The sequence below is a fragment of the Orycteropus afer genome, unplaced genomic scaffold (genome assembly GCF_000298275.1).
Source record: "Orycteropus afer afer isolate SDZICR_OR568_19922 unplaced genomic scaffold, OryAfe1.0 scaffold00233, whole genome shotgun sequence".
Taxonomy (NCBI): Eukaryota; Metazoa; Chordata; class Mammalia; order Tubulidentata; family Orycteropodidae; genus Orycteropus; species Orycteropus afer.
Window position 1 is genome coordinate 5,114,514 of NW_006921820.1, and position 24,688 is coordinate 5,139,201.

At 50.2% G+C, this 24,688-nt stretch overlaps 1 protein-coding gene across 1 annotated transcript in view; it reads left to right on the plus strand.

The window, feature by feature from the left end:
- Positions 1-23,416, plus strand: part of HCN4 (hyperpolarization activated cyclic nucleotide gated potassium channel 4) — a 58,042-nt gene extending 34,626 nt beyond the window's left edge. The window contains exons 3-8 of the mRNA XM_007948991.2: positions 13,204-13,365; positions 15,488-15,706; positions 20,817-20,963; positions 21,071-21,311; positions 21,677-21,841; positions 21,957-23,416. Of these exons, the coding sequence (XP_007947182.1) occupies positions 13,204-13,365; positions 15,488-15,706; positions 20,817-20,963; positions 21,071-21,311; positions 21,677-21,841; positions 21,957-23,416 (2,394 nt within the window). The remainder of the gene's footprint in view (positions 1-13,203; positions 13,366-15,487; positions 15,707-20,816; positions 20,964-21,070; positions 21,312-21,676; positions 21,842-21,956) is intronic.
- Positions 23,417-24,688: the final 1,272 nt, after the last annotated feature.

The following is a 24,688-nucleotide window of genomic DNA, read 5'->3' on the forward strand; positions in this document are numbered from 1 at the left end:
GGCTGGGAGCAGGAGGCAGAGCTGGACCCCAAGGTTGAGGGGCTTTTACCCAGCCCCTAGAGCCTGGCACTTTGAACTTGGACTTAAAGCCTCCATATTGTGAAAGAATAAACTCCTGTTAGTTAAAGGCCATCCCATTTGTGGTATATTCTTGTCAGAGCAGCACTAAGTAACTAGAACAATTGTAGAGCTGATACGGGACGGGGTGGTATTTCATTCTGCTGTGCATAGGGTCGCTACGAGTCAGAGAGATGACTCAATAGCACCTCACAACAACAACAACAACAGCAACAACAGGAAGAAAGGCCTGGTGATCTACTTCCAAAAATCAGCCATTGAAAACCCAGTAGATCACAACACCAGTCCCCAGTCTGTGATGAGGATGGCACAGGACTGGGCAGCATTTTGTTCCCTTGTGCATGGAGTTGCCATGAGTTAAGGGCTGACTTGATAGTAGCTTACAACAACATATTTTTATGGTGCAGTGCCTAGGGCATTTGACTGCTAACCAGAAAGTTGGCAGTTCAAACCCAGCAGCCACACTGCAGAAGGAAAATGGGACAATCTAACTTTCATAAAGATTTACCACCTCAGAAACCCATGGGGGTCACTATGAGTCATATTCAACTCAATGGTATCAAGTTTGGTTACTTTTCTTGAATAATTTTACCTATTATATCTGGTAGCATAGTGCCTAAGGCACTTGACTGCTAACCAGAAGGCTAGCGGTTCAAACCCATCAGCCACTCCTCGGAAGGAAGATGGGGCAATCTACTTCCATAGTGATACTGCCTCGGAAACCCAAGGAGGGGTCGCTATGAGTTGGGTCCGACTCGACAGCACCTAACAACAACAAAATTATTTCATTGGTTCCTCACACCTACCTGACAAGATAAACAAGACAGAATTTATTTTCCCCATTTGTCAGATAAAGAAACAGATGACCAGAAGGAGCAGGTGCCCTAAAAGTAGGATTTTTGACATAGACCGTGATTCCTCATTCCACGCCTTTCCCACTTCCTCAGACAGCCTAAAGGAGGTATGACTAGGATGCTTTCATCTTTCCATCTGTTGCCCTGCCCCCATACCCTGTGAGTGACTGGACTTAGTTTAGTCCAGCAGGACCTTACTGTATACTCTCCCTGGGCTCTGTCCTGTACAGGGCACTAGGGCCAAAAGGGGTTAGGGGTGACTCCCAGCTGAGATTGGAAAGGCAGCAGTGGATGGATCAAGGGTTGGGTGAGGAGTTCTGTTTGACAGATTGAGTTTGAGGGACATCTGGAGTTCCTGGTTGGTGCACATGGTTAATGTGCTTGAAAGATGAGAGGTTTGTGTCCATCCAGAGGTGCCTCAGAAGAAAGGCCTGGTGATTTACTTCAGAAAAATCAGCCATTGGAAACCCTATGGAGCACAGTTCTATTCTGACACATGTGGGGTCACCATGAGTCAAGGTGAACTTGATGACATCTGGTATGGTCTTTATTGCTGGGACATCTAGGTGCTGAGAGATGTTGGCATGTGGGTCTGAAGCCTAGGTTCAGAGGGGACAGTGTCTGCATGTACTCTAAGTGTAGAGGACGGATGATGGCATATTTCCCAGGATTCCCTGAATGGCTTGTCTCCTGGTTCTGTCCCAGATGGCGATACAGGACCAACTTGGTTCCCTCAATCCCCAAGAACCCCCTGACCTTCTGTTTGTACAGAACCCACAGTTAGACTGTCTCTTCCTGGCAGAGGCTCATGTCTTGAGGCTTCATCCTTCCTGAGTCTAACTTTGTTGACTTGACCCCTGAGGCCTGGGCTCTGAGGATTGGCTATGGGTGAGGGCAGAGTTGCCAGTGACTAGGCAAGGGGAGCCCTGAAACAGGAACTAAGCTCTCCTTTTGCTGTTCCTGCACCCTATACTCTGGGAGCTAGACCCAGGGCTTCTGTCTGCTCTGTCCCTATGGCCTGCCCACCCTCTGGACCACCCAGAACTGGTCAGGCAGGTTCAGGGCCTGCCTTTCCCTGGGTTAGACAGAGGCCACAGGAGGCCTTAGGGCAGAGCTCTGACTGGGCATTGATACCCAGCTTCATGGGCAGGAAGGGACCTCCCAGGAGGCCAGATGGATAACTCCCCCACCCCCTCCACACTCATCCTTATCTCTTCTACCAGCTGGGGAGGAAATTGCTCTGCACTGATTTCTTCTGGGCACACAGCCCAGGCAGGGGCTCCTACTGGACCCCTGAGATTGGGTTGGGGTTTCCCAGCTGGCGGCAGAGAACCTTGTCTCTAGATCCTTAATGACCTGCCCCCACACTCCCAGACTCGGCCAGGCCTGGGTGCAGCAGCAGGAAGACACTTTGAGGCCCCCAGTCCCCAAGAGACCTGAAAATTAACTAACCCATTGCCGTTGAGTCAGATCTGACTCATAACAACCCCTCCTTGGGTTTCCGAGGCAGTATCACTATAGAAGCAGATTGCCCAATCTTCCTTCCGAGGAGTGGCTGGTGGATTTGAACCACTAGCCTTCTGGTTAGCAGTCAAATGCCTTAGGCACTACTACCAGAGCTCCTGAAGAGATTATTTAGTTGAGGAAGCCCTGCCCTGTCTCCCCTCCCTCTCCCTATGTGAGTCTCTTTCCTTCATTGGGTCTCAGTTTCCTCAACTGTCAGGCATGCGCTGATGTTCTCTGAAGCTGTGGCTCTCCAGGGCTCAGCCCCCAGCTCCAGTCTCCCTTGGAGAGAATCCGTTTGCAGACCTGATTTTTCAGGGCTGACAAGGCCAACAGGAGTAAGTGTGGGGTGGGGGCTAGCGAGTCTGCCTCCCAGAGAGAGGAAAGCTTGCCCAAGGCCCTTTGGCAAAGCTGTGGAGATGGTAGGCTCCTAACCCCCAGGCCCTGACTGTCTCCTCCAGCCCAGTCTATTCTCCCAATAGGAGATTCCCTAAGTGTTGTTAGTGGCAGATCTTGGGAGTCAGGAGAATGTGAGAAGAGGGTGGGCTGGGACAGGTGAAGGCCATCATCTTGGAGGACTCCAGCCTCTGCCCCATCCTGAGTGATCTAGGTCAGCGTCCTCCCTCCCAAGCATCTCCCAGCCCAGCCTCTTCCCTCCCTCTGAGGTGCGAGCTTGTTATAGGCACAGAAGCTATTGTTAGAAACCATCGGTTGCCTCCCTTTGGATGTTCACCTGCAGGGCCCAGCACTCCAGCGACCATCCCAGAAGGCTCTCTGCTCCCTTGGCAGCTTGGAGCAGAGGAAGGTGGGCTGAGGCATAAGACCATTTGTAGGGCCTGTACAACCTCTGATGAGTCCCTTCTCCCTCTGGGCCTCAATTTCTCTCTCTCTCTCTCAGGATTCAGTGTTTAGCACCTTTAGAAACTGAGGAGTGGTCCTAGGGGACAAGGGCTGGCCTTCTCTACTGGCCCAGGAAGGCACCCAACATGACCCTCTCAGTCCAGCTGCTTTCAGACTATCCTGCAGATACATGTACACCAACCACTGTACCTCAGGCCTGCGATTTCTCTGCTTTGTAAGGACACTTGTATCTGAGACACAGGTGGAAGTTAGTTCTTCTTCACTGAGGAGAAAATAAGTACCCAGGATGGAAATCAACCAGACCTCGAAAAAAGGCATTGGTGGACACTCCAGGTAGCCTTGCCCCAAGTCTCTGATCTCTCCTCAAATTGAGAAATCAATTCTTTATTTTGGAGGCTAGAAAAGAGAGGAGAGGGAAAGAAAGGAACTAACATGTGCTGAGGACCTATGTGCCAGCTGTGGTTACTATCTCACCTGATCCCTAAGACAGCCCTGGGAGCTAGGAGTTACCAGCCCATTCTACAGATGAGGAAGCTTAGGCTCAGTGGAGAAATCAGATGCCCAAGTGGATTACTCATTCCTCTGTCCTTGCACTGAGGTTGAGGGACTGCAGAAGGAGTGGGAGCAGGGCTTCCTGAGCACCATGCAGGGCACAGAGAGCAAGCTCCCAAGGCTGCCCACCCAGTGAAGCTTGTGGTAGCTCTGGAAATGGAGACACTCAATCCCTACAGTCAGAACTAACATCATAAAAGGGGGTTTTAATGAAGTATAAAAACAAGGCAAATATTTGCCCAGTGTAGCTGACTGGTGGGTAGCCTGTGGCCCTAGCCCACAGCGAGGACACACAAGTGTTTAGCAACCTCTCCCAGCAACATCCAGCATTGCCCTCAGCAACCAGGTCCTGGGCTGTTGAGTAGTTGGGATGAGGTGAATGTCCTCACAATCTAGTGTCCCCTCCTAGCCTGAATGGATGTGCCTCCTCAGCTCTTCAGGAAGTTCAGACTTTGCTATGTTGGTACCTTGGGTTTTACAGTAAAAACTGTTGAATGAATACATGTTTTGTTGTGTATATTTTCACTATATGTATACATGTATATACATATATATATGGTAGCACAGTTGCTACCATATATATACCCAGTGTGATTTGTAAAAAGGGGCAATTACTGTGGGCTGTGGCAGTCTAGGATCCTTTCTGGAAGTGGCCTGAGGCTTCCTTTTGCTCAGATATAGTGCCATTTGTTCATTTAGGCAGCCATGCATTTATTTAGGCAGTTGAAAAATGTCTCTGATTGTCTTCCTGTGTTAAGAGCTAGGGATTCAGAAGTGAGAAATATACAGAAGACTCTAAGGACCATTCACAATACCCTTCACCATCACTCTTGCCCCACCATCAATGAATACTACCACCATCCCAACATCGCCACACCACCCTCACCCCACTGCCACGGAACACACCCACCATCCCAACATCACCAGCAACCCCCTCACTCTACCATTATGGAACATTCCCACCATCCCAACATCACCATTGCCACCCTCACTCCATCACAACAACAGCACAATCTAACATCTGCATTCTTCACCACCTTCGCTGCCAAGCCTCGCCACCACCAGGCTCTATAGGATACAGAAGCCTGTGTCCACCTGGTATAAAAAGGCACATGTTTTCTTCTCACAAAGGCAAAGTTAGGCTCCTATGGGCTGCATCTGCCCAGAGCAGGTGCTTTTTTCTAATTCCACTGTATAGATTAGTGGCATTCCTATCACCACCATCCTCCTCACTGTCATCATCACCTTCACCTTTGTCATTAAACGCATCTCAGTTCCTGAGTCCTTACCACGTGCTCCATGCCCGTTCATTGCTGAGATCATGTTAAAAGCGAAATTAGACAAGGACCTTATCTTGGCAGAAAAGAAAAGAAAAACATAGGTGAAACAAAAAGAAAACAAGATATGGCATAAAAATGTGCCAGTCTTGATGCTTCTGTCTTTAAGACCCAGAATGATTTTTAAAAGGGGCAATTACTGTGGGCTGTGGCAGTCTAGGATCCTTTCTGGAAGTGGCCTGAGGCTTCCTTTTGCTCAGATATAGTGCCATTTGTTCATTTAGGCAGCCATGCATTTATTTAAGCAATTGAAAAATGTCTCTGATTGTCTTCCTGTGTTAAGAGGTAGGGATTCAGAAGTGTGAAATATACAGAAGACTCCTGCCTTCATAGAACAATACAGATAGAGAGCTAGATAGTTGTCCTTGATGCTACTCCAACTCATGGCAACCTTATGTACAATAGAACTAAACATTGCCTGGTCTTGAATCATCCTCATGATTGCTAGCATGTTCAGATCTACTCTTGTGGCAACTGTGATACTCCATCTCACTGAGGGTTGTCCTTGTCCTCACTGACCCTCCACTTTACCAAACAAGATGTCCTCCTCTAGTGACATGTCCATAACAAGCTATTCAGACAATATTCTGTTGTGATCTATAGGCACTATATATATATATATATATATATATAGTTGTTTTTATGGGCCGTGGAGTCGGACCCGACTCATAGTGACCCCTCCGAGGCAGTATCACTATGGAAATAGATTGTCCAACCTTCCTTCCTAGGAGTGGCTGGTGGGTTTGAACCTCCCCTTCTGGTTAGCAGTGAAGTGCCTTAGGCACTATGCTACCATATATATACATATATATATGTATATATGTATATACATATATACATATACACATAGTGAAAATATACACAACAAAACATGTATTCATTCAACAGTTTTTACATGTACAGTTCATTGACAGTGGTCACACACTTCACGTCTTGTCACCATTCTCCCTATCTCTACTCTTACTATTTCATCACCATTAACTTAGATTCTCTGCCCCTTACAGTTCTCTTCTGTGTTTTAGAGTTACTGTTGTCCATTCAGTCTCATATAGATAAGTCTTTAAAAGAGAACAACTTGTGGTCAGCATTCTTTATTCAATGTGTTAAATTTTTGTATAGTTTAAAGATGACTCCCTGGGATATTTCAGTTCAAAGCTTAAAAGTAGTTTTCAGGCAATGATTCACAGGTTCTTCCAGTCTCAATGGATCCAGTAAGTCTGGTTTCCAATAAGAATTTGAAGTTCTGTTCCACATTATTTCTTCCTTTTGATCAAGATCCATCTATTGGGTCCTTGATTAAAGGATAACTAAATTCATTGCCATTGAGTCAGTTCTGACTCATAGGGACCTCTATTGGATTTCCAAGGCTGTAAATCTTTACAGAAGAAGACTGCCCCATTTTCCTTCCACAGAGCAGCTGGTGGGTTCAAACCACCAACCTTTTGGTTAACAGGCAAAAGGCTTAACCACTATACCACCAGAGCTCCTTTGATTAAAGGATGGTAAACCTTTAATCACCTTTAGTGATGATAACTGGCCATCATTCATTTTTTTTCTGGTCTTATAGCAAAGGAGGCTCATGGTGGCAATTAGGCTTGTAATCCATCTCCTTCTGATTCCTGGGTCTCTGTCTTCCTCTGTTGTTCTAGGGGAATAGACACAAATTGTTTTTCTTGGGTGGCCACTGGCAAGCTTTTAAGTTCCCAGGCAGTATTTACTGAACTAGGAGGTAGAGCAGAAACTCTGAAAACAATATGAGGCTGACAATAAGGTTTTCATTGGCTGATTTTCAAAAGTAGGTCACCAGGCCTGTCTTCCTAGTCTGTCTTAGTCTGGAAGCTCTGCTGAAACCTGTCCACTATAGGGGAGGCTGCTGGTGTTTAAAGTACTGTTGCATAGCTTCCAGCATCACAGCAACTTGCAAGCCACCACAGTACAATAAACTGACAGATGGGTGGTGGATGAGCAATATACAAGTAGATAAATGGCATGCTAGATAGTGATAAGTGCAGGAAGAAAATAAATCATGGGGAGGGAGGGTGGAGTACTGGTTACTTTAGACATAAGGGTCCTTGAGGATTCACCATAGAAGTGGCATTTGAGCTGAAATGTGATGATTAGCTGGAGGAAAAGCAGGTGGAATCACAAGTCCAATATCAAGGCCCTAGGCAAGGGCTGGCTTGGACCATTCAAAGACTTTACAGAGGGCAGTGTGGCTGGAGGCTGAGACTGAGACCAGGGTGGTAGAGGTAGGATGGGCAGGTGGTCAGTGGCCAGGACACAGAGGGACACATAAGTCCGTTGGATTGTACTCATAGGTGCAATGAAAAGTCATTGGAAGGTTTAAAGTAAGGAGATGACATGATCTGATTCATTTCTTTAAAAGACACAAGCTACTAGGCTAAGAATGGATTGGAGGGGCAGAGAGAGACACTAGGAGGCTGGGGTACTCATCTTGGAGTGTTAGAACTAAGGTAATATTGGGATGGAGGCAGTGATAGTTCATTGGTAGAATTCTCACTTTCTATGTGGAAGACCCGGCTGCGATTTCTAACCATTGCACCTTCTGTGCAGCTACCACCCATCTATCAATGGAAGCTTGTGTGTTGCTATGATGCTACACAGGATTCAACAGAGCTACCAGATACAGATAAACTAGGAAGAAACACCTGCCAATCTGCTTCTAAAAATCAGCCCATCAGAACCCTATGGATAACACCAGTCGAATCCACAACCAGTCATGGGGATGGGGCAGCATTTTCTTCCATCATACATGTAGTTATCATGAGTCAGGGGCCAACTTGATGGCATCCAACAATAACAGTATTAGGATTGAAGTGAAATTGATGAATTTGAGATACATACTTAGGAAATGAAAGGCAAAGGATAGACAATGAATTAGACATGGGGAGGGCATGAGAGGACAGGGGAATCAGGAGTGGCTTTTGGGTTTTTGTTGCCCAATTGCATGAATAGTAACACCAGTTACTGAGATAGGGAGAGGCAGATTTGGAAATGTCAGGTGGAGATGGGCACGGAGAGAGCTGTGTATATATGATCCAAACTGTATCATTTTCAGTGTCCATTTGTGTGTTTTGTGAACAATAGAAATCGGGGACTGGGAGATCTCAGGGCTTGAAGGGAGAGGAGAAAGGAAGATCATTCTCCATTAGATGGGAAAGATCATTGCTGACCTTCTCCTTTGTAGCCCTTTGTGATAGGATAACACAGGCCAATCCTAGAAAGCCCCTTAGCTCTATTCAGGGTCCTTAACAGAGACGCTTGAGGCCAATACCATCCAAGGTCAGGGAAATCCTCAAGCAGAATTCCCGGCACCTGGATGAGCCAGGGATGGGAGAAGAGATATAATGTGCTGTGACCAGGGTTCTGTGACCACAGGCAACAGTGCCATCCTGTCCCAAGAAGCATGTGGCTTGGGGGAGCTTAGAGCCTAGGCTCAGCCCCGCCTCTGCACTTCCCACTGTGCCCTGTGTATTTTCCTCTGATGCAGGTTTCTAGACACATATTCCCAAGTCCTGTTCTTAGGTGTGACTTACCTCCCCAGCTGGAATGGGTTCTGTGCAAATAGAGACAAGATCTTCCTCTTTTTTTTTTTTGGTTAATTTTTATTGTGATTTGGGTGAAAGTTTACAGAGCAAATTCGTTTTCCATACACCAGATCATACATATTTTGTCTCGTGACATTGACTGCAATTCTCCACAGTGTAACAGCTCTCTTCCCACTTCCTCCCCATGTCTCCCACTTTCTCCCCATGTCTCCCACTTCCTCCCTGTAGTTACCTCTTCACTGTGTCCTTCCTTCCCAGGCACTCCCACCCCCCCAAGCTGTCTCCCTGTGCAAACACTGCCCTTTTTTTTTTTGCCATGATTGATTGCTCCAAGAAGTGTATCTACCTAATGTAAATGTTCACCCTTTTTGCTTGTCTGTTACTTGGTTAGAAGCCATAGGAGTGAGTTCACTTCCAGACCTGAAGGGTAGCTAGGGGCCATAGTCTCGGGGGTCTCACCAGAAGACCTTTCTCTTGAACCTTCCACATGGAGAGGACTTTTTTGGCCCTGACACAGGCTGAGCTGGTGGATATGTTGAGTAGATATCTGAGACCCTCTGAGGGCACTGCCTTTGACCTAGACAGAGAGGGGCCCCACCCTGGGCCCACACTTTAGAGGGCTCCCTTCCCCATAATGAAGAATCTGCAAGGCTCTGCCAACCATTTCTAGTCTATACTCTGGGTACCTGGGATCCCAGAATTCCCTGCCAAAACAGCTCTACGTCCACTTCCAAGGCCTGTGCAGGCCACATCTTATTACTGTGTACACCCCTAGCCCTTTGTCTGCTGTGTAGCCCTGTGGCTGCTGTGTACGGAGTGGAGCTTGGATGTGGGCTGGGGTTTCTTGCTGAAGGACAGTCAGGGAGAGAATGAGGGTGGGCCACATTCTTCTGTGGTTTCCTGAGAGGTCTAAATTTGAACCTGACCTTCCAGAGCATTAGGAGTGCATTTTGTAAAGGTGGGAGGATAAAAGAGATTTTTTGTAACAGTTTTTTGGCTTGATCTACAGCTTTAAATTTTCAGAACTATGGTTTATGGAATTCTGTCCCCTGGTCCTGGAGCCTCAAAAGTTAGGGCCAGGGCTGCCCTCCTATCTCCAGCTGAGTACCCAACCAAATGCCTTGGGAAGATTACCTTCCTGCCCTTGACCAACTGCTGTCACTGCTACCAGTGGCCTTGGCTTTCCAAGCCTCTCTTTCCCACTGTGGCAAAGGGCTGCTAATCCCCTGGGATCCAAAGGCTGGGAAATGAAGAAGCTTAATAATAACAGCATTGCCTGTGTATGTATCCCAGGGTCCAGAGCTCATTCTTAGCCAGTTTAGTTGCTCAAACAACCCTGAGAAGTAGGTGTGCAGGCAGGAAATGTCTAGCTTGTTTTGGTTCAGGAGGTTTGGGTGTCTTGGGAGATGAGGGCAAGGACTGTCACTCATTCTCCCCAGCCCCCAAGGGGTGGGGGAAGGTGTAGAGCTGGTAGCATCCGGGTCATCCAAAATTCAGGAAGGTTTGTGACTTGCCCAAGATCACACAGCTGTCTTCTTCACCTAGAGCTAAAGAGGCAGAAGAGGGATCTTTCCCCAGAGCCAGCACTGGTGGGGGAATGAGCTGCTGGGGGAATGTGGGGAGAGGCAGGAGAGGCCTTCACAGGCTTAGGAGCCATGGCTGACAGTGAAGGATAGGGCAAGAGGCACTGGCTTTACATTGCACCTGACCTTGGTCACATGACTGGCCACAGATAAATCTGCATGGTCCTCAAAACCAAAAAAATCAAACTTGTTGCCATAGAGTCAATTCCAACTCATTGTGACCCTATAGGACAGAGTAGAGCTGCTCCATAGGGTGTCCAAGGCTATAAATCTTTACAGAAGCATACTGTCACATGTTTCTTTCTTCCACAGAGCAGCTGGTGGATTTGAACCGCTGACCTTTCAGTTAGCAGCCAAGCTCTTAACCACTTTACCATCAGGGCTCCTGCATGGTCCCCAGTGCCCACTATTCCTTGCAGGCCATGGCACACACTAAGGTGTGTTAGCTTAGCTGAGAGCTAACATGCTGACAGCCCCAGGGCTGACTTCTGTGCCCCGGGTGTTGTCAGGCTGCAGGGCACACAGCATTGTCTGAGGGATCACACTGTGTGCATGGCATATGGGAGGCTAGATGCTGGGAAGTTCCACCCAGCTCTGTGTCCAGCTTGCTTTGTGAATCTGAGAACAGTATTCAGCCTCTTTGGTTTTTAGTTGCTTATCTGTAAGATGGAATGACTGAAAAGCACCCTTCCCTCTCTAGGTCAGTGTAATAATCTAATATGATAGCTACAGGTTTCAGAGTCAGACGGACCTAGGTTCAAGATCTGGCTCAGCCACTACCACTGTGATCTTGGGAAAGTGCCTTAACTCCTCTGAGCCTTGGTGTTTCCATCTGTGCAATGGATTAACAATATGTTTAGCAAAGGGTTGTTAAGACTTTTAAATGAGAGGTTGAATGTGGAACCCATGTGCTTGCACTTGTGTGATGTCATTGCTCCCTGTCACTGGGGCCACAGTGAGATAGCACAGGCTTGAGCTACTAGCCTTCCACGAACCTTTCCAATGCCTATTGCATCCTGAAATGACTCCTACATGTTCAGCTGGAATGTTCAGAGTTATCCTGTTACGGTGGCCACAGGTGGACATGACGTTGTGGTCTATGGCCTGTGGATAAACAGTATTCATCTCTGGCTTTTCAAAACATTGACACAGGCTGAACCTCTATTTCAGAAGGGGAAACTGAGGTCAGAATGTCCTACTACCAGCAACAGGGCTATAGCTGGAAGACTACTAGAACACTGAAACCCAAACCCAAACCCACTGCCATAGAGTCAATTCTGACTCATAGTGACATATACAACAGGGTAGAACTGCCCCATAGGGTCTCCAAGGCTGTGAATCTTTACAGAAGTAGATTGCCTCATCTTTCTCCTGTGGAGCAGCTTGGTGGATTTGAACCACTGGCCTTTTGTTTTGTTTAGTAGCCAAATGCCTTAACTGTTATACCACCAGAGCTTCTTACAGAGCTGGTGGATTCAATGCACTGGTGGATAGGCCAGTGCATTGAAATATATAGGGTCTGCCTCTTTGAGCCTCAGTTTCCCCATCTGTAATGAGCCTAAATTAGTCTCTGTGGCATTTGACAAGTCCATACTTGTGACCCACAAGCTCCTCTCCAAGATGAGTGTCTACCTGGCAAGTTATGGAGGGACCAGAACAGGTTGGGTGACTGGAGACACCTGAAAGTCTCCCAGGCCAGAAGCAAGGCCAGAACTTCCAGAGACCTCCCTCTAGACTTCTCTTCATCTCTTCCTCCCCACATTGCCCTGTCACCATGGCAACCCCTATCAGAAACTAAGCGGCTCTCTGGGAGGAGGGAGGTGGGGACAAGGATGCTTGACCCTGTCCTGCCACACTTCAGAGCCATAGGAGTGGAGATGGGTGTCATTGGGCTGGAGTGGAGGATATTGTCCATTATCAAACTATAAATAGGAGTATTAATACATACTAATTAATAATAAAAATGACTTATTAATAACAGGGAGCTCTGGTGGTGTAATGCCTGAGGCATTTGGCTGCTAACCAGAAGGCTAGAAGTTCAGACCCACCATCTGCTCCTTGGAAGGAAGGTTGGGCAATCTATTGCTGTAGTGATACTGACTCGAAAACCCAAGGAGGGGTTGCTATGAGTTGGATCCAACTCGATGGCAGTGGGTTATTAATAACTTATTAATTGATAATGTTTTGCAATTTGTTGAACAGTTCCATACCCATCACTAAATACTTCATATATATAATTTAGTACCAGTGACAACCCACTCAGGTAAGAATTTTTGTCTCCATTTCCTGTGAGGAAACATGATCAAAGAGTTTTAGCAACTTCTTCAAGGTCATGCAGCTAGGAATTGGGTAGGAACCAGGCCTGGGATCACAGTCTGTATGAACTTGCACCCCGTGGGCCTGTGCCAGTCCCTCTGCAGTTCCAGGGATGCCCTATTCTGGGTTCTGTGGGTCTAGGGACAGATTTTGGATACCTCAAGCCCCTGGCATGACTGCAGATCTTAAGTTAGAGGGGGGCAGCTCCCTAAGAAGCCTGAGGCTGGCTGGCTTTTGTCCCTAGGTGTCCTTGCTCCCTGGGCAAGCTGATGAAGTAGCTTCTCTGCGTGCTCTCCCTCCACTTGTCTGGTGTGAATGGCCAGATCTCCTGCTGGAGGCCCCCATATCTGTCCCAAGCCCCAGAGGCCTCCCTCTGAGACCCTTCAGCTTGAGGTTGGTCCCTTTGGGCCTGGCCTGACACCTACGCCAGGCTGGGCATTCTGCCAAGTACATGCAGAGCCCACAAACCCCTGCTGAGTCTTCAAGTGAGGACCATCTCCCCATCTGGCCGTCCACCTATCTAGATCACCCCTCTTGCCTCTGCTGACAGATCTTCCACATGACCTATGACCTGGCCAGTGCTGTGGTGCGCATCGTGAACCTCATTGGGATGATGCTTCTGCTGTGCCATTGGGATGGTTGCCTGCAGTTCCTGGTGCCTATGCTGCAGGATTTCCCTGACGACTGCTGGGTGTCCATCAACAACATGGTGGTAAGTGTCCCTGCCCAGCATGCCCTTGGGCTGCAATCAGTGCTGTGGAGAACCAGGGTCAGGTGGGAGAGGTGGGGCCTGAGGCCTAAAGGGGCAGAGTGAGTCAACCACTTGCAGCTCCAGAGTCCCAGGCGTAGGACCCCAAAGTGCCAACCTGGTGCCCAGGGGTGTGCACTCTACCCAGTATATTTCCAACCTTTGCTGCAAGTCCAAGCATCCATTCACAGAAGAGTTCTTATCTGTGGCCTTCACCTCCATAGGAGTTGGGAGCCCCCATATTTGGCCCTGATTTTGTCTATGGAAACTAAGACCTGGGCCTCTTCAGGGTATATCAGGTGTGTGGCAAAGCTGGGCTGGTGGATTCTGCCCTCTGCTTCTGCCTTCTAGAAGCAGCCCAACCCTTAAAAGTGGAACCCAGAGAACAGAAACCTGTGAGGGACACTGCAGCACATGAAGTTTCTGGGTCTAGCCACTTACTGCTCCAGCTGCAGAGCTGGGCTGTCCTTACAGCCTCCCCACCATACACACACAGGACCTGGCTACTATGGGGTCCTCGCTGGGAGGCTGGGCAGTATGGAGCCTGATGTCCTCCCCACACCTCACACCCTGTGGGTGAGGGAAGTTGGAAGTAGGGCTGGGAAGCCACAGGGCAGTGTCCCCCCAGCCACTCTGCAGCAGGAGGAGGACCAAGGGAGCCTTCCTCGATCTGGCTGACCCCTGCCTCCCCTCATCCTCCCTCACAGTCTGTAGGGTTTGGTCTGAAGAGAGATCCCTGGGGCCCTAGGGGAGGAAAAATCATCTTTGAAAGAGGTGAAAGAGACCCTGAGGCATCTTTCAGCATCAAACAGGCCTTTACAAAACAGCCTTTTGATGAGCTAAGTGTAAATGAATCTGCCATATGGATTGAATTTCCCAGTCCCCAGAGGCTCTGTGGGGAAGCAGGAAGCAGGGCTGGAGGTAGCCTGGGGCTGGCCAGTCCCCTGGACTGAGTCCCCACACCCTACTCCCCCCTACCCCAACCCCTTGAACCTCCACCCTAATCTGGACTGAGAGTCATCGGACCTGAGATACTAGCTGGGTTTGGTCCAGAATGTGCTGAGTGATCTTGAACATGGCATGGACTCAGTAAACTGAGAAGCACTCTTCGCCTTCCTCCTGTTGTGGAAAAGGCCTGGTGGTGCATGGGGCTCTGGGGAGCATTCTGTGGGTGCTGGGTAAATTCCCACATTGTTGCTAATGCATCTGCCCTGTGAGCAGAGAGACTGGCAGCAGCCCCCTGTCAGGGATGGTTTCCTGTGTGAGAATAACAGGCTGGAGCTTGCACTAAATTCAAGATATGGCCCTCCTGAGCCTTCCCTGAGACAGCGACTGGAAGTGGAAACATAAATAGCCAGGAGCCACGCTCCCTTCCTCCCTGCACCCCACATGCACGCATTGTGTGTCTCTGGCTGTCCACTCTGGAGGGGGTGGAAATATAACTAACGGCCTCAGCCCTGGGTGAGATGGGAGCAGAGTTTCTGAAGGAGAGGGAGTTAGCTCAACCTCCTTGCTTCAACTTTTGCTCACCCAGAATGAGGACAGTGTTTGCAGCTCGTCTGCCAGAGCCTGTCCCCCCAGGGGAAGCATATCTGGTTTTGTAATTGAGGTCAGTGGGGAAATGGGCTTCACTTAGCGGTAGCTTAGGGGTGGTGGTAGAGCTATTTCAGCAACAGAAGGACATCAGGGTAGCTCAACATGGAGCTTTCTACTGCTCTGGAGAGCTCCAGGCTGCCCCATGGAAGCTGAGAGGTCAGACACGGGCTAAATTGGCTCCCACCCTTGCCTTTGCTGGGTTTCCAGGCTACTTCCTACCCCCATTAGAAGAGAAAGGCCCAAGTAGAAGCTTCACTCTGTCACCACAGGTTGCCAGCTCCAGCTTCCCAACCCATCATCACCCATGACTCTCCACCTCCAGCAAGGCCTTGAGCTATAGGCTCAGCCACTGGGAAGGAGTTAGGTGGATGGCATGGGAGGAGGTGGGGAATGTTTCAGGTGCCTGTGAGAAGGGCCTGCCTGCCCTCTCATTGGCCCAAACCCATTCAGCTCCCCTTATGTGTCTGTCCACCCTTACATCTGTCCACAGAACAACTCCTGGGGAAAGCAGTACTCCTACGCCCTCTTCAAGGCCATGAGCCACATGCTGTGCATCGGATATGGGCGGCAGGCCCCTGTGGGCATGTCGGACGTCTGGCTCACCATGCTTAGCATGATCGTGGGTGCCACCTGCTACGCCATGTTCATCGGCCATGCCACCGCCCTCATCCAGTCCCTGGACTCCTCTAGGCGCCAGTACCAGGAAAAGGTAGGTTGGAGAGCCATGATCCCCCAAGGCACTCAGGAGAACTTACCCATTGGTCCTTCCCAAGAAGGGGCTGTTAAGGGGCTGTGCTCAGGACCCTCAGTGTAGGGGACAGAGAAACAAGAGGGAGACACCCCTTGGATGAGAACTGCTTCAACTCCCTGGCCTTAAACTAGAAATATCTTTTATCTGCACCTCTCTGCTCTCTACTTGTGTAACTGTGGGCCTGTCACTCCTGACTGACCCTCTGGATCTCTCATCCTGTGTCCCCTTCTCAGGGACCTCACCTTTTCCATGAGCCCCACCAGCCTCCAGCCTCTCCTTCCCCACTGGCCCTTCTATCAGCATTTAAATTTGCTCACTCTCCCTTCTTAGAAACATCTGCTCTTCCACCATTATCCTGCTTTGCCTGCTGTCTTTTCTGTTGTCTGCCTCCTCTTCATGGGCAAATTCCTTGGGGGAAAAAAAAAGAATACTTTGCACTTGCTGTACCCACTTCTGTATCTCAACCCCTTAAATCTGAGATCCCCAATGCCCTGTGTGGAACCTTTTGGCTCTCATCTTGCTCAACCTCTCAGCAGTCTTAATAGATTAACACTCCCTTCTTGACTTCTCATGGGGCCAGTGGTGGTTCAGTGGTAGAATTCTTGCCTTTTGTGTGGGAGACTTGGGTTTGACTCTCAGCCAATGCAACTCATGCTTCACCAGCACATACCCAGCATTGGAAGCTTGAGTGTTGCTAGGATGCTACACAGGTTTTGGTGGAGCTTTTCCACTGGGAAGAAAGACCTGGCAGTCTACTTCTGCAAATCAGCCAGTGGATCACGATGGTTTTGATCCATAGCCAATTGTGGGGATGACACGGGACCAGGCAGCATTTTGTTCTGTTATGCACAGGGTTGTCATGAATCAAGGGCCAACTTGACGGAAACTAACTGTCTTGACTTCCCCCTTGATGTCCTTGCCCCATATCAAACCAAAGCAAACCTATTGCCTTTGAGTCGATTCCGACTTATAGTAACCCTATAGGGCAGAGTAGAACTGCTCCATTGGTTTCCGATGCCGTAAATCTTTATGGAAGCAAACTGCCACATCTTTCTCCCTCTGAGTGGCTGATGGGTTTGAACCACTGACCTTTTGTTTAGCAGATGAGCACTTTAGCCACTGAGCCACAGTGCTTCTTCTTGACCCTTCTGTTAAAAAAAAAAAACAAAACCAAACTCACTGCCATTGAGTCGATTCTGACTCATAGCGACCCCCTTTGGGTTTCTGAGGCAGTAAATCTTTATGGAAATACATACTCTCCCAGTTTTCCTTCTGCCTCTCTGGCTCCAGTAACTCAGTTGCTGTCAGATTGATTCCAACTCATAACAACCCCATGTATGTCATAGGAGAACTGTGCCCATATGGTTTTCAGTGGCTGATTTTTTGTAAGTAAATCATAGGTCTTTCTTTCAAGGCACCTCTGGGTGTCTAGAACCTCCAACCTTTAGATTAGCAGCTGAGCACATTAACTGCTCACACCAGTCACAGATGCCTCTCTCTAGCTAGTCCTTTTAATCTACTTTGCTGACTTCTCAGTCATTACATGTGGACACCCTGCTGGGTGGAGCCTAACCTCTCTTCTCCTCTGTCTACACTGTCTTCTAAGTGCTATTGTTTTATGATCCCCCTGACCCACCTCACATATTTTTTATGTCCATCTCTATGCAGTGGGGCCAAATTTATATAATTAGCCCCACCTCTTTTCAGCTCTACATTGTCTATTTGATGCCTCCCTGGCCACCTCAACCTCATCATATTCAAAATTAAAACAATCATCTTTCCCTTCCATTCCAAACTTGCACTCTCCCCATCTCAGTTAATGGACAGTAATACAGTCGTCCAAGCTAGAAACCCGAGAGTCATCTCTGACCCCTATCAATTTATTCTATCCCCCAACAGTAATTGTCAAATTCTGTCATACATGTCTACCTCACAACTTCTTCTCCATTCTCTCCAGCCAGCCAGCCTCTGCTCTAGTCCCCAACTTCTCTCTCAGTTCTTTACAACAGCTTCCTAACTTTCGAATGCCACAGTGCTTGAGAGTGTTGCCTGGAGTCAGACTGCCTGGGTTCTAATTCACTGAGGAGCAATGGGAGTGTGGGCTTATCACTTCACATCTCTGTGTCTCATTTCCTCATCTGTAAGATGTAGATGGCATCTCTGGGTGGTGCACATGGTTAACATGCTCAGCCACTAGCCCAAAGGTTGGCAATTTGTATCTACCCAAGATGCCTTGGAAGAAAGGCCTGGTGATCTACTTCCAAAAATCAGCCATTGAAAACCCTGTGGAGCACAGTTCTACTCTGATGCACATGGAGGCACCATGAGTCAGAGTAGGCTTGAGAGCAGCAGATAAACATGGGGATAATAGCCACTCCTCAGAAGGAAGGTTGGGCAATCCTACTTCCGTAGTGATACTGCCTCGGAAACCCAAGGAGGGGTCGCTATGAGTCGGGGCCGACTCGACGGCACATAACAACAGCAACAACAATAGAGTAGTAATGTCAGGTTTGTGAGCATTGAATAAATACACATCAAATTCTTAGGCCTGAGTTAGTACCTAGTAAGCTATTCAATGCTTATTAGCTAAGGAGATTCCACTCTGCCACCTTCCACTCCGGGAGCTCTGGTGGCGTAGTGCCTAAGGCACCTGACTGCTAGCCAGAAGGCTGGAGGTTCAAACCCACCAGCCACTCCTCGGAAGGAAGATTGGGCAATCTATTTCCATAGTGATACCACCTTGGAAACCCAAGGAGGGGTCGCTATGAGTCAGGTCCGACTTGACGGCACATAACAACCACCTTCCATTCCATTCTTCACACAGCAGTTAGAGCAGTTTTTTTAAAAAATATAAATCCAATGATATCCGTCCTCTGCTTAAAACTCTTCAGAACCTTAACATTGCTCTTGAGATGTAGGTGAATTCCTGGCATCTAAGGGGCATCATCTGGCCCCTGTGTTTCTCCATCTTCAAACTGTGCCTTGGTGCCAGAGCTTTCTAGTCTAGCCTGACCATCCTTCTCTCTGACCGTGTTCTCTCCTGCCCTGGAGCCTTGGCACAGGCTCTAATCTGGAGCTCGTTTTCACCTGGCAACTTCGTCACGTCCCATCCTGAGCATCTCCTCCTTGGTGAAGCCTTCCCTGACTTGTCAGCCCCCACGCCACCGTACAGCCCCATGGCACCCTCTAATTCTTCTTCACCACATGTTGCACCCCTGTGATTATTCAACTGATCATATGTAGTCATTTGTTTAATGGTCCCAGGAGGGCAGGATCCAGATCTGTCCTGTCTTCTGTTGTATTCCTGGGGCCTGGCATATAGAAGGGCTCAGTTTGGGTTCATTAATGGCCTGGCTGCTTGCCTGCCCCAGATGCTGATCCAGTAGTGCCTTGGCTGAGGTACCTAGTGATGGCCACTGTTCAGGAGTGAAGGCTTATTCCATGATGCCAGGAGAGGAGAGCTTGGGATCAGATTGCAGAGCAGGACAGAGAGCAGAGGAAGGGGGAAATGAAAGAGTATGCTGGGGTGGTAAAGAAACCAGACTAGATAGAGGAGAGAGTTCTAGGTCAGGAGTGAGGCGCTTGGGGAGGGAAGGTAGAAAGAAGTCAGGTTCTAAAGGTCAGACAGGAGCTTAATCTAGAGGCAGGTGAGAAATACATCTGGCTCAGTGTGTGACCAGGGTCACGGCTCAGCCTAGAACCAGGATCAGGGCTCAGTGTATGACCAGGGCCAGGGCTCAGACAGAGGCCAGGATCAGGAATGAAGATCAGATTTTATTCTAGAGAGAGAATCTAGCCGCACGTGGCTTCCCATTTGAGAGGTGACCTTATTTTATCCTTTGGTTAATAGCTTTCCAAGTTGTACCGATACACCCATAAATCTCTCTTAAATGTTACCTCCATTCCCACTACCATCTTGCACCAGGACCACTTCCACCACCTTCTAACTTCTTCCCCGCTTCCAGACTCCACCTTCCCACCCTTGTCCACCTTCCATGTGCTACCAGGAGAATTCACTAAAACAGCTCCAGCTGTTCCAACTACCCCTGTCCCCAAAGCCAGCCAGGAAGTCCCTGCCGCCTGGCTAGAAGGATAAGGGGGGAGTGCTGACCTAACTTAGATCAGATAGAGAACAGCTTGGCTGGAAGAACCTTAGGAAACTTCACCTCCCCTCATCAGTTGCCATTATTAAGAACAGTAACACCATGTCTGCACCTCTTTGGAGCTTTGAGAATAGGCTCCCCTATTTCTGACTGTTCTAATGTTACAGAGATCTCCCTCACTTGCCTACTTGATGCCTCCTGTCCTCCTGTCCCTAGTCATGCACTTGAGGAGCCCCCTCTCCATCTACCATCCAGGAAGGGTTGGAGTTACACTCACCCTTTACTCCCAGGGTCAGTAGTTCTTATTTGGGTATGAGCCATAAGAACTTAGGTTCCCTAATCTCTTATGCCCAAACCTCTCTTAGAAGGTCCCTGCTCTAGCCCCTCCTCCATGGACTAGAGTTGCCCTTCAATAACATTACTCAGAGCCTCAGCTGAGGCCATGTTTGGATACATACCATAGGATGGATGGGGATAGGTCAAGCACTCTTGCTTCGGCCTCCAGTTGTTCTAACTCATTGCAGCCCAATCCTGGTGAGTAGGCCAATTTGTTGCCCATTCTAGGAATCAGCTCTTCCCAGAGTTGTTGGCACCTCCTCTGGCTCAGAGGGCAACATAGAAAAGGCAGACACTCAGAGGCAACTTGACAGACCCCCTAGGTCTGTTGTCTCCTTTACCCAGGCTTTGGACAGTCCATATTGTCCCCTCCCATCTCTGTAGGATTGAACACAATGCAGACGGACACTTTGATGGAGTCTGCCTCTCCACTATAAGCAGCTGGGTGTCAGGCCATTGCTATAGGCAAAGTGTGACCACACTCACACTGAGGACCTCAAATCTCAAGGAACTGAGGTCTTCTAGCAAGGCCCACAGGGTTTGGTGCCAAGACTAGGGTGGTACCAGCTAGGGAAGTGGGGCTGGCTGGCTTGGCAGTGATGCCCTCTCCATTCTCTCCTGGAACTCAGTACAAGCAGGTGGAGCAGTACATGTCCTTCCATAAGCTCCCACCCGACACACGGCAGCGTATCCATGACTACTATGAGCACCGCTATCAGGGCAAGATGTTTGATGAGGAGAGCATCCTGGGTGAGCTGAGTGAGCCGCTGCGCGAGGTGAGCTGGGCAGCCATCCGACCAGGGATGGGGAGCCAGGCCTTCCTGTCTGGCAGCTCCCTTCACCTCCCTCTTTCTGTTTCTATTCCACCCCATCTGGGGAGCAGGAGATCATCAACTTCAACTGCCGGAAGCTGGTGGCTTCCATGCCGCTATTCGCCAATGCAGACCCCAACTTTGTGACGTCCATGCTGACCAAGTTACACTTTGAAGTCTTCCAGCCAGGGGACTATATCATCCGTGAGGGCACCATTGGCAAGAAGATGTACTTCATCCAGCATGGTGTGGTCAGTGTGCTCACCAAGGGCAACAAGGAGACCAAGCTGGCTGATGGCTCCTATTTTGGCGGTGAGGCAGCCAGGAGGACCTGGAAGAGAGGGGACCACTCCCAGGGATGGGCTAGAGGATGCCAAGATTGAGAGGCATTGAGGGCCTGCATGGCCACAGTCTAGGGGTGGGGATCAGTGAGCCCAACATAAGTGGATGGTCCTAGAGATGGAAAAGTCAGTCTGGAACCCCATTTGGTGGGGAAAGCAGACATTCAGTGTGGTCACAGTCTGGGGGTAGGGTCTTGTGAGCCTGCCAAGGTTTCTGGACCAGCCCGTGGGGATCCAGGACAGAGCAGGCAGGAGGCCCTTTGGAGTCTGCTGGGAATCTTCCCCGGGGAGTGGGAGGAGCTCTGCATTCCTCCCTGATTCCTAATGTCCTGGCAGAGATCTGCCTGCTGACCCGGGGCCGGCGCACAGCCAGTGTGAGGGCTGATACCTATTGCCGCCTGTACTCACTGAGTGTGGACAACTTCAATGAGGTGCTGGAGGAGTACCCCATGATGCGGCGGGCCTTCGAGACTGTGGCACTGGACCGCCTGGATCGCATTGGTGAGAGAGGAATGGGTGGCAGGAGGGCAGGGTTCCCGATCACCTAGGCTGAGGCATGTTTCTTGTCCCCTTTTCTGCTCTGGCTTGAGCCACCTGCTCTTGTTCTGTGTTCCAGGCAAGAAGAATTCCATCCTCCTCCACAAAGTCCAACATGACCTCAACTCTGGCGTGTTCAACTACCAGGAGAATGAGATCATCCAGCAGATTGTGCAGCATGACCGTGAGATGGCCCACTGCGCGCACCGTGTCCAAGCTGCCACTGCAGCCACCCCTGCCCCCACGCCTGTCATCTGGACCCCGCTCATCCAGGCTCCACTGCAGGCTGCTGCTGCCACCACCTCTGTGGCCATCGCCCTCACCCACCACCCACGCCTGCCCGCTGCCATCTTCCGCCCACCCCCAGGGCCTGGGCTGGGCAACCTCGGGGCCGGGCAAACACCAAGACACCTGAAGCGGCTACAGTCACTGATCCCTTCTGCGTTGGGCTCTGCCTCACCTGCCAGCAGTCCATCCCAGGTGGACACACCTTCGTCATCTTCCTTCCACATCCAACAGCTGGCCGGATTCTCCGCCCCCGCTGGACTGAGCCCTCTCTTGCCCTCGTCTAGCTCTTCCCCACCACCCGGGGCCTGTGGCTCCCCTCAGGCCCCCACACCATCTGCCACTACGGCTGCCACTACCACAGCTGGGTTTGGTCACTTCCATAAGGCACTGGGCAGCTCCCTGTCCTCTTCTGAATCTCCACTGCTTACCCCGCTGCAGCCTGGCGCCCGCTCCCCACAGCCTGCTCAGCAACCACCGCCACTGCCAGGGGCCCGGGGAGGCCTGGGACTCCTGGAGCACTTCCTGCCACCCCCACCCTCATCCAGGTCCCCATTGTCCAGTCCTGGGCAGCTGGGCCAGCCTCCCGGGGAGTTGTCTCCAGGTCTGGCTGCTGGCCCACTGAGTACACCAGAGACACCCCCACGGCAGCCTGAGCGGCCATCCTTCATGGCAGGGGCCTCCGGAGGGACCTCCCCTGTAGCCTTTCCCCCCCGAGGAGGCCCCAGCCCCCCTGGCCACAGCCCAGGTCCCCCAAGAACTTTCCCAAGTGCCCCACCCCAGGCCTCTGGCTCCCATGGGTCCTTGCTCCTGCCACCTGCATCTAGCCCCCCACCACCCCAGGTCCCGCAGCGTCGGGGCACGCCACCCCTCACCCCAGGCCGCCTCACCCAGGACCTCAAGCTCATCTCAGCCTCTCAGCCAGCCCTACCCCAGGATGGGGTGCAGACTCTACGCAGAGCCTCCCCACACTCCTCTGGGGAGTCCATGGCTGCCTTCCCCCTGCTCCCCAGGGCCGGGGCGGGCAGCGGGGGCAGTGGGGGCCTCGGCCCTCCTGGGAGGCCCTATGGTGCCATCCCTGGCCAGCACGTCACTCTGCCTCGGAAGACATCCTCAGGTTCTTTGCCACCCCCACCATCTTTGTTTGGGGCAAGAGCCAGCTCTTCTGGGGGTCCCCCTCTGACTGCTGCACCCCAGAGGGAACCTGGGGCCAGGCCTGAGCCAGTGCGTTCCAAACTGCCGTCCAATCTATGAGCTGGGCCCTCCCTCCTCCCTCTTCTTTTTCCTCCCTTCTTTTTTCCTTCAGGTTTAACTGTGATTAGGAAATATACCAATAACAACAATAATTACCATTAAAAAACAAAAAACAGAACTCACACCAGAAAAACAAAAGACAGCAGAAAATAACCAGGTATTCTTAGAGCTATAGATTTTTGGTCACTTGCTTTTATAGACTATTTTAATACTCAGCACTAGAGGGAGGGAGGGAGGGGGGAGGGGAGCATTCAGGGCCCACATGCAGAAGCCAGAGAGAAGGCGGGTGGGGTCTCTGGGGCTGGGGCAAGGTGGAGATGACCCATATTTGGGGTTCTTGGAACACACCTGTTGTGACACTCGTTTTAAGTGACCACCACCACTAGCCCCTTAGCTGTGAACTTGGAGCCCCATTCTGCTGGGGGTCGCTTCATTCCCCAGGGAAGGGGCTGCCCTTGGGTATGCTCCTGGGGAGCCCCTGATGCCTGCGTCCTGGGGACAAAACAGAGCAGGGCCTTGAGGCCCTTGCATTTTTTTCTACTGCAAACCTAGCAAGATATGTATATGACTATGTATACGTATGTAAGATGTGTATATGTATAGCTATGTAGCACTCTGTAGAGCCATGTAGATAGCAACTCACATGTGCGCACACATGTATGCGGTCTAATTTAACCCAGTGTCGCCAGGACACCCAGCTCACCTCACATCCAGCAACCCACCTTGGCCCGCAGCCTGGGCACTGCAGGCTCTGGGGAAAGTGTTCTCTCCCAGCTCAGGGAAGAGGGCCACCCAGAACCCCTCAGCAGGCCCTCTCCTTCCCCACTCTGGTCTCAAATCCAGTTCCATCCCTACCTCTCACCACATGCAAGCAGACGCCCCTGGGGAGTGCCTCTCCTTTCCCATAGGGCCCAAGCACATGCCCCCACCTCTGTGGCCCTCACTTTTCCCATCTGTACAGTGGGTGGAGGGTGTATGTGTTTGTGAGGGGAACTCCTATTTATTGAGTCTTCTCTGTGCCAAGCACTGGTTTAGCACTTTACACGGATTGTGTTGTTGTTGTTATATGCCATAGAGTCAGCCCCTTCGATTTCACAAAGACCCTGAGGTAGGTACTTTGATTCTCCTCGTTTCACAGATGAGGAAACCGAGGCCCAGGTAATGTCCCCAGAACCACTGAACTAGGAGCGGCAGAGCTGCAACTCATCTGACTAAATCCACACCTGCCTGAGGACAAAGCCTCAGAAAACTGTTGAGAGGGGCTGAGTTTTG